Source organism: Syzygium oleosum, unplaced genomic scaffold (genome assembly GCF_021117445.2).
Source record: "Syzygium oleosum isolate NSW1041296 unplaced genomic scaffold, Sole_v2.1 Sole_v2.10, whole genome shotgun sequence".
Taxonomy (NCBI): domain Eukaryota; kingdom Viridiplantae; phylum Streptophyta; class Magnoliopsida; order Myrtales; family Myrtaceae; genus Syzygium; species Syzygium oleosum.
Window position 1 is genome coordinate 7,904,617 of NW_026607494.1, and position 9,362 is coordinate 7,913,978.

Genomic DNA, 9,362 nt, shown 5'->3' on the forward strand with positions numbered 1-9,362 from the left:
TAATTCTACTGTGATTTTTACTAAACCCGTTTCTTTGTTATCTATGTGTGCGTAAAGCTGCACGTGTATTTGGAGAATCGACCGTTTACGTATCCAACCAATCGTGGATACAGGCGGTATTGGTACTAGATTTCACTGAGCCTCTTCGAGCTTTCGACAGAGCAATTTATAGTAGGAATCTGCGTTTTAACAATCAGACGGAACGGATCTCATTCATTCAATCAAATCAACAAGAATCAACAAGAACCAAGCAATCAAACGCATTAGCAAAAGCATGTAAAAGTATTTAATTTAACACAAGCAAGTAATGATTTGTCTCTAATTGCTTTTCGCTTCCTTTGGAAACACCCGTGCCCTCGCCTAATGATATATCCTAGCTCTAATACTTTGGCATAATCAATTAAGCTGTTCCTTCTCGGTTTAGGTTGTAGGGTCGACATCAGGCTAAGGGCAAAAATAATAGCCTTGAACGACTCTTCCTTCATATCGAATTTTCTTCTGTCTAAGAATGGATGTTGCACAAGCCACAGAGAGACGATGCTAGACACGAGCAATTCCTCGTTTAGTCTGCGATAACCTGAGTTCACAAGTTGCAGCCATCTGCAGATTTAGGTTTCCTTGTTGACAATAAACTTGGCTATGAAAAAGCCAATTGTATCAAGAGGAGCCGATGGGTCAAATCTCTGGACAAGTTCTTCCTCCCCTGGTTTTAGCCACTCCCTGCAGACAAGCACCGTTACAAAGGTTGGAGTGTGAAAATTAAGCAGCCTACTGTTTGCATTGCAAAAAGCAAAACTTCAGCAAGCAACATAAATGAAAAGACAGAAATTCAAAGGCATAAAAGATTAGAAGCACAAAGACCACCAATGTTTTGTTAATTCAACAAGATGGACCATCCTAAGATCAGCCAGTCTTGCCTCAGATCATTCAACATGCCTTACGGTACCATTCTTTAAAAGAAAATCATATATCAACCATCTCGGAAATAGGATCGGGTAATTTTTTTTTTTTAACAATATATGGTTGGACAAAAGTACTTACTCTATATATCCATCAGTATATTCAAAAGAACCAACAAGGCCTGAACCTCCAACTCTTGGATGCTGAAAAGAACACAAATGCAGGTATCCATGAGATTACAAATAAGATGAAATATCAGCCAAATAATTATGCATATCAAAACGTTAACAGCACAATCTAACCTGAGGGGCTAAAGAGAGGAACTTGTAAGTGTCCAAAGCATACCGAACCAATGCTTCGTTTTCACCAGGATTTATTGTACATCTAGCAAACCATAAATAAACACCCTGTTAAATTTCACAGATGCTTGAGGTGGCAAAAGATTTAGAGCAATAGTAATTTAACACAGCGATAACTCGACTTGGTGCATTAAATTAATGATATAAGCACCAAATATGCAAGCTTGTTATAAGAAAAGTACCATACAAGTGCTTAGATGGACGAGTTTTTTAGGACCTACAAATGGTACAGGACCCGATTAAGCAGATGACGCTTGACTACCAATAGCAATGACTTAGCATGCATATAAAAAAATGCAATTTGACATGGTTGTATAATTCTTAAGTATGAGTTATGCCCCAGGAGAATAATAAAAAAAATAAAAAAAACAACATGCTAGGCATTTAAACGCAGCAGTTTCTGAAGGAAAAAAAAAACTCGGCAGTTGTTTTGAGAGATGTAGACACTTTAACCCTGCTTGTGCAACATGCCACTGCACAGTGCCACACCTTTCTAATGTGAGATCAAGTGCAATTGCAGATTCTTCATATGAATGGGTAATGAAATGCTCAGTGCACATGGCGAAGTAATCAGTCTCATATCTGCTTAGAATGCTACTTACAATTTCATATTGCACTAAAGGCATGCATATAATCAAAAATGATAACTAAAGAACTTGCAGAGAGTAGATTGTGCATACTAACGTTGAGTATACAATAACTCCACCAGGGCGTACTAACTGAACAGCCTGATCAAACATTCTTCGTTGATACTTTGCATGGCTTCTTAAAGATTCTAATGTTTCCTGGAGAAAAGAACAAAGCAAACATTATAAGCATAGGATGAACTACAACAAACTGGAACTTCATTCATCCTTGCAATTTGTTACCAAAACAGATTCGTCACATCTTCCATGGTGAAAGAAACACCCTTTCAAAAAAACAAGATCAGCTACAAGCTTTCTCAAAGAGGATAAGGGTTCTCAGACAAGATAAGCAAGATAACAAATCTTTCTTATGTTATAAAATAGGGCTGATCTTATTCTTGGTCCTGAAGCTAGGATATGCAAATCTGTACATGGGCATACCCTGACTACTTGGTCGTCCTCAATTCTAAGAATTACTACAACGAAATAGCAACTAAACTTTCCTTACCAAAAAAAAAAAAAATAGCAACTAAACTTAGGGAATGAAATGACAAATTAAAATCAAGTCATTGGATCCATCAAATGTCTAACCTCTCCAGAAAATAATCTGGGTCTCAGGCCAAGAGCAGAACATGGAGCATCAAGAAGAACTCGATCAAAGCTGTGAGGTAGAAAACCTTTGGAATTCTCCGCCCTAATGCCCTTGCACTGGTTCCTTCCTGGCCCATTCCTCATTCTTCTCATACTCTTCCTCACATCAGATCGGCTTGCGTAAGTTTTCTCACCGCTTTTCTCATTTCTAACTATAGCATTCACAATATCAGAGATTAGTGTGTTGTTACTTACAACATGGAATATTATTAAAACAAGACAAGTGAATGCATATCACATGCATCAGAGGGAAGTTAAGAACTACAAGCTACAGAAGGAATATACAGATTTGACATCCCATGATTATAAGAGCGAGCTAGATATTCGCTCATTTCCAGGGGAAGGATGCGGTCAATAAAACGAGAAAAAGACAGGCAACAGAAATTTGAAGAACCAAAGTCAAAGCTAGGCTCAATAGGATCCAAGAAACAAAGAACTGAATTTTTTTCTTTTCGACTGAAAGAAAAAATCTGCATCAGGAATCGAATAGGAATTATGTGTTAGAAGGCAATTTGTTTACATGATATCAAGCAATCTCAAAAGAAATCCCTGCTTAATCCTGTATAGACATGAAGAAAATCCCTCCAACCTAGACAGCTCGGGTAAGTAACCCACACTATTCCACAAGTCTGCTAAATCGAGGATCATGAAGTTTTATGTGAAATGAGGACGTAGGCAATTCTACCACGATTAAGGGACAGAATCTCAGCCTTAAATAGCAATGCTGCCACAATTAAAGGACAGAATCTTAGCCTGAAATATCAAGTCTAAGTATAGAGAAAATAAGCATCCAGCATAGCTCATTTGCCTAAGGTTCAACTCCAAGAACTTCTAAAACACTGGAAATCCTCAGAAAATCTATTAAATCCAGCAAATAACCCAAAGAACCTTAGTTCATTTCTTTTCAACACAAGTCACTGAAAATTCGGAGTACATCCCATATGGTACATCCAAACTCAAGCATCAGACCCTGAAATTCAGACTCAATCCAATGATCATATTAAGTGTTATCTGATAATATTTGCGAGGTAAGAGAATTCATACAGTAGAATGTTGACTAAAGTTGGAAGGAGGATCTACCAACCATTGACATTACAAACATCCCTCGTACTAAGTCCAGCAATATCAGCGGCTTGCACCTTTTCTACCTGAGATTCCACTGTGCTAGAGTTCTGGTTTGTAGCATCACTTCGAAAACTATCACCAGAATTGGATGTGATGGCAGCACTGAGTTCATGACTTTTGCAAACAGATTTAAGAGCATCCAACTTATATGTGGTTATACAATTCAAGCCCAATTCAGCAGCCAATTTCTGAACATCCAGCACCTAGAATCAATTGCAAAGAACTCTTTAGCAATGACAACAATGTGAACCAAAACCGTCACACGTGACAAATATGCTTAGCAAGGTCAATCAAGGAACAGCTACTGCTCTGAACATGAATCATGATTTGTGAAAATTGAAGTTATTGAACCATGGAATTTCTCGCACTTTGCAATTTGATAATTTTTGTCTAGCCATGTGACAATCCATGAGTATTCAATTTACTGTAACTGCAAGAATTCCGGTTTTATCTTCAATTATTCAAATCTTCATGCCCCTCATTTGCCTCTCTATCTATAGATATTGTCCACGCTTTTCTAGTCTTAGATTTCTTAGCCTGAGTGTGAAGACAACATTAAGTAGTAAAGTTTAAAACATGCCATCACCTACCAAATTAAGCTTTTAAATGAATTCATGGTGGTCTCACATGATTTCCAATCTACAAAGCCACGAAGATTTCACGATTATTCTGTTGATTAACAATTGAGTCAAATTCAAGGATGCTACATACAATCTTATGAGAGCAAATGTTCTAAAATAAAGCCTTTGGTCTTCTCTAGCTGTCTTTTCTTACTGGACACTTCATGTGGAGAAATACTCTACACTATGCTTTTAGAGGCATCATGCAGGCAGATTAGCAGGAAGAATTCGTACCTTATTATGAGACCTATCAGCTGCAACAATCTCTCCTTCATCTTTCATAAGAATTGCAATTGCGGTGGTTTTTCCTCCCGGTGCTGCACACATATCTAGAATCCTTTCACCCTTTCGAGGATCTACAAGCTACAATATTTCAGATGCATGTACATGGTAAAACAAATATCCTTGAAACAAAATCATGCCAATCAAGTAGCACTATCTACTAATCTTTAACTGGTCCATTTTTTTTTTTTATGCAAAGTAGCTTGTGGAAAATAAAGTTACCTAGGGCATGGGCAGTGATGATACTTGGCAGGTTTTGAAGAAATATCTCCCCTTCAAGCACATCTGGAGACCAAAAAGGAAGAAGTTATAGGAGCTTTCGAGGTTTATGAACACAATGTCCAGAATCATGAGCTATATGAAGAAATTAAGTCCGTCAAGCAAGATCAAATGTGTCCAAGATAATAGTTGATTGGTTGCTAAAAGTTGAGAAATAAACCCTTCCTTGTCAGGTAGATTATTACATACAAGCGTTAATACAGGTTTTGATGACAAGAACGAAATATTGCATGTAAGAAAAACCATGCCACCACACAAAGTATCTTTTGCACAGTTAACCCAAAGAATTCTAAAAGAATATAGAATCACAGATTTGAATCATGCGAAGAAGAATTCTTCCAAAATCAGCTATTCATTGCATAATTCTCCACGGCTCCACAGTTTATCAATTTGCTGTATCTTCATCTATCAGCTCACCATTATCATTTATTACAGCTAATTTATTCAGGAAATGGATAGCCAAGGACTCGATGCAAACACAGCCAAGAAGCTTTATTCTTGAAGACTTGTCCTAACAAAGCGACATATTCGACAAATTGAAGTCTCAAGAAAAGGGACTTTCAACATCTTTACCCAGTGCCAATAACAGAAATAGAGGCAAACAACAGTTGGAATCATAGGTTTCAGTTGAAAAGGGGTCACAAGAATTTTTAGCAGATGACTGGACTTTGTTCACTGAAAGTAACTAAAAAAGGATGCAAGTGTCAAGGCAATTTTGTGACAAGCAACTTATGGAAAAGGAAGAAACCAAATATCATCCTTCTAAAGCAATGTAGATGGAATATGAACATTAGTGTCATCTCCCCAAGACGAGAATTGACGAATACCATTAAAAGAAGGCAGTCTGTAGACTCGACTTTTCATGTCAACAGCTACTCCTTCAGAGGCACGGAAGATGCCTGCCCTTGACATCATCGTTACTCCTTGGCCAATATACATGCCATTTCTTTCATTATAGAGAGGATCTGCAATCATAAATGAGTGTTCGAATAACAATCCCAGACATAGCAAAATCAGATAATCATAGTTAAATAAGAATATTCAATCCATGCAAAGAGAAAGGCAAATATGCACTGCACCCAATCAGGTGAAAAAGAATTCAACATTTATATAAACAACAGGATACTTGAGCATAAACCGCATCTTCATCATAACAAAGTATCTCCCCTGGGCAAAAGACCATAGAGAAGAACACTTGATCCCCTTGACAAGACATGTAACATGAGGCAGTTTTCTTTCAAAATAAGTGACCCATTTTGAAAGAGTACGCCACAACAGAAAACGTAGGGTGAAGATGACTAGAGATGCACTGCCCAGGTGCCTTTCCTTAAATTTTCATTCTTTTAGTTCTCCATGCTTAGCTAGGATATTTTCCCAAACTAAAGTAGGGACACCTTTAAAGTACTTAACTGATCGTAATTTAATAATTCATCGATGATTAGGCTAATGAGAGGATAAAGTAGAGGTGGAAAATGGAGAAATAAATTCAGTTCCTAACGAGGTCGTCCCTTATCTATTTTTCACTATTTGCCATTATCAGCAGTAGGGTAACCTATGTGAAAAAACAATAGCAGTTAGCTCACAATATTATCTAAAACTGAAACATGAAATTATTCAACAAACTCTAGAATGAACAGATACCACTAGAGAATAAGCTACTAATATCAATTCAAGCAATATGCAGATAGTTAATAAACAAGATAAAACATAAAAGGATCAGACTATGTTTAACTATATCTTTAATAAGTCTAGACCTCGACTATCTATTCTATTTCAGAAAGATTTATCCTTGTATGAAACAAGTGCCAATTAAATTCTTAAACTTCCGGTTTGTATATGCAGACGACAAATGAGATGTGCTAAGGCCAACACTTAATTTTCTACAAAGACAAAAGTAGATGAGACTCATTGTCTTGTCCTCACAAAGAGCAACATTCTCTTGCCCTCACAGAGAACAACTCTTCTGAGTAATCTACCCACAATCAGGATGTAAAGCATGTCTTAGAAACATGAGTTGAAGTCTATATGACAGCCAATGGACAATCCAATAGGTTCTCACAATAATTGCAAGTTGACAATTTCAGTTAATCAAAATCTAGCTCTGTGAAAATATTGATTGAATACTGAAATAGTCCAACTTGCCCGTCTGAAATCCCTGTAGAACAGTCCCACGGGTCATATTAACACCCCATCCACCATCAGGACCTGGCTGCTCAACTGCCACAGAAACTGCAACCACATCACCCTTCTCGACATGAGCACTGCAAGCCAGTGCACCCGGAACATACACCTAAACATACACTACCATGAGGATACAAATTAAGAATCAAGAAGCAGGTAGGCTTCCTCAAGAATACTTAATCACTTCACAAGAGAGTACCTGAGCACCCCGGAGGACAGCCTCTGCACATTTCCTACTGACCATGACTTCCTTTGGAGGTTTGTCCAAAGCATAACCATAGTCAATATCATGTGGTCCTGACCCTCTGATGAAGACCACATAATCTAAGCCAGGTATGTCACATTTAGAAATCAAACTACTGGGTAAACCTTCTTTATTCGGATCAACTGCATCTCCTAAGGACCCCAGGACTTTCTTACTCTGTCCTTCCAGACATGTATCTCCATTAGCATTAGTTAATGCGCCATTCTGCTGAGGAACCTTATCAGCATCAACGACAGTACGAGTTCCTTGCGAATTCACTTGGTCGGTCGAGTCTCCAAGACCTGCTTCCTCAGCAATGGCATGCATTTTCTCAATGACAGCATCACTTGTCGACTTAAGTGTGTTCACACGGATGCACGAATAGCACGACGGGCGCCTGATCAAGGGAGATAAAAATGTATAAGCAAGCTCCATAAAATCGAAAAAAAAAAAACCAGTGTCAGATAGCGTCTGCCGGTAAAAAAACGCGGCTCCTGTCGGCAGATAGATACCGCACATTGTGCTAAAAGTACGCAATGCAGTCGAAGTAAGAAGTCGCCTTCTCAAGCATCAATAACCCATTTTCCATCACACTGGGAGGTGAACCGTCACAATTCGCTCCACTGGAAACAGTGGACTCCGAACGACAATCCTACTAAGAGCAAAAGGAATCGAAAAGGAGCGAAAGAGCTCGAGCTCGAAGCTTACGTTAGAGCTGCGGAAATGCGAGCGAAGTGCTCGGCTCCGTAAGCCTCGATGAAGTACGCTTCCACCCGAGGGTCCCATCTCAGCGCGGGGTTGAAGCAGTACCGCTCCGACCGGTCCATCTGCATACACGCGCGCGCGCGCACGAAGGGGCGCGGTCGCGGCGACATTAGATCAAACACGAGCACGAAGACACGAGAAACGGGGCATTCGAATCGGGAACGACAGAGGTACAGACCGGAGAAGCAGGAGGGTTTCGGGAGGTGAACAGGGGGCGGCGCCCGCGGAGGTTCTGCAGCAACCGCCTCGCGTCGCTGCGCATTCACGGAGAGCTCCTCTCCGCGCGCGCGGAGGAAGAGACGGTGGTGCGAGGTGGACGACCAAGGAGTGACGGCGGCGACTTGGGGGTGGGGGGGGGGGGGGGAATTGCGATTCACGAGCGGCGCCCGCGAAGTGTTCGACGGAATGTCCGAAAGCCCATGACCACCAGGGAAGCTTGGGCTCCACGGCTCTTGATGGGTCGGGCCCCTTATCTACATATTCACAAACAGGTATGGCCTTTTGAAGCCGGCGTGCTAGGATCTATAAGCTCTTATACAAAATTTGAAGTATCAACGCATGGCCGCCTTTATTTTCTTTGAAACGGATGCCATCGACTGTCAGTCGATATCGCGATACATAAATTCTTGTCTAGACTCGGCATATTCGAATCGTTAAATGAGCGTGCCTCACGGGAGACCCCATGTTAAACTTTGTTTTTTTTAACCCCTCGTGGCTTCTGCGTACATTTCCTAATGGTGATTCTTGTGGGTTCGGGTTTAATCATGGATCGGTAAATATTTGCGAGTGAACGTGATTGAGCGATAGTAATCTCATCTTCACCGATTATAGTGAAACCCTCTCTTCGATATTTCGCCCCCCCCAGAGCAGTCACACCGGCGAACCACGTAAATCCATCGGGTGCAGATTTTATCTCCGCAATTTATTTCTTACTCGGGTCGTTTCGATTGCTGTTCACGCTAGCTAACTCGAATATTCCTTTGACAATCGTTTTGCCGATGGTCATTTTGGGGCTCCTGATCCTTCTGCTACTGCTGATACTGATGTTGTTGATCCCGTTCTGGTCAAAGCTTGGAGCTTATCCGCAGCTAGACAGATCAGGATGGCAAGGATAAGGAAGCAGCTGGAGCGACAGCGATTTGGAAGAAGCCAAATGCAACTGGTTCAAGCTCAATGTGGATGGTGTATACTGTATAGGATGGCAATCTGCATAAAGATAGAATCTGGAGGGCTCATTTAGAAAAATTGAAGGGGATTGGGTCGCTGATTTTGTGCACGAAGTGTTTAGAAACTGTTCTGCCAAGAAGGGCGATGTATCTTTCAAAACATG

General features: G+C 40.3%; 1 protein-coding gene across 1 annotated transcript; it reads right to left on the reverse strand.

Moving 5' to 3' along the window:
- Positions 1-265: 265 nt before the first annotated feature.
- LOC115685852 (rRNA (cytosine-C(5))-methyltransferase NOP2C) lies at positions 266-8,368 on the reverse strand. The gene is made up of 13 exons (XM_030610991.2): positions 8,211-8,368; positions 7,976-8,094; positions 7,223-7,664; positions 6,985-7,132; positions 5,670-5,807; positions 4,786-4,848; positions 4,516-4,637; positions 3,621-3,864; positions 2,477-2,688; positions 1,944-2,044; positions 1,203-1,284; positions 1,042-1,103; positions 266-720 (listed from the first exon to the last, which is right to left on the reverse strand). The coding sequence occupies exons 1-13, from the start codon at positions 8,292-8,294 to the stop codon at positions 609-611; spliced, it is 1,929 nt and encodes a 642-aa protein (XP_030466851.2). The 5' UTR covers positions 8,295-8,368; the 3' UTR covers positions 266-608.
- Positions 8,369-9,362: the final 994 nt, after the last annotated feature.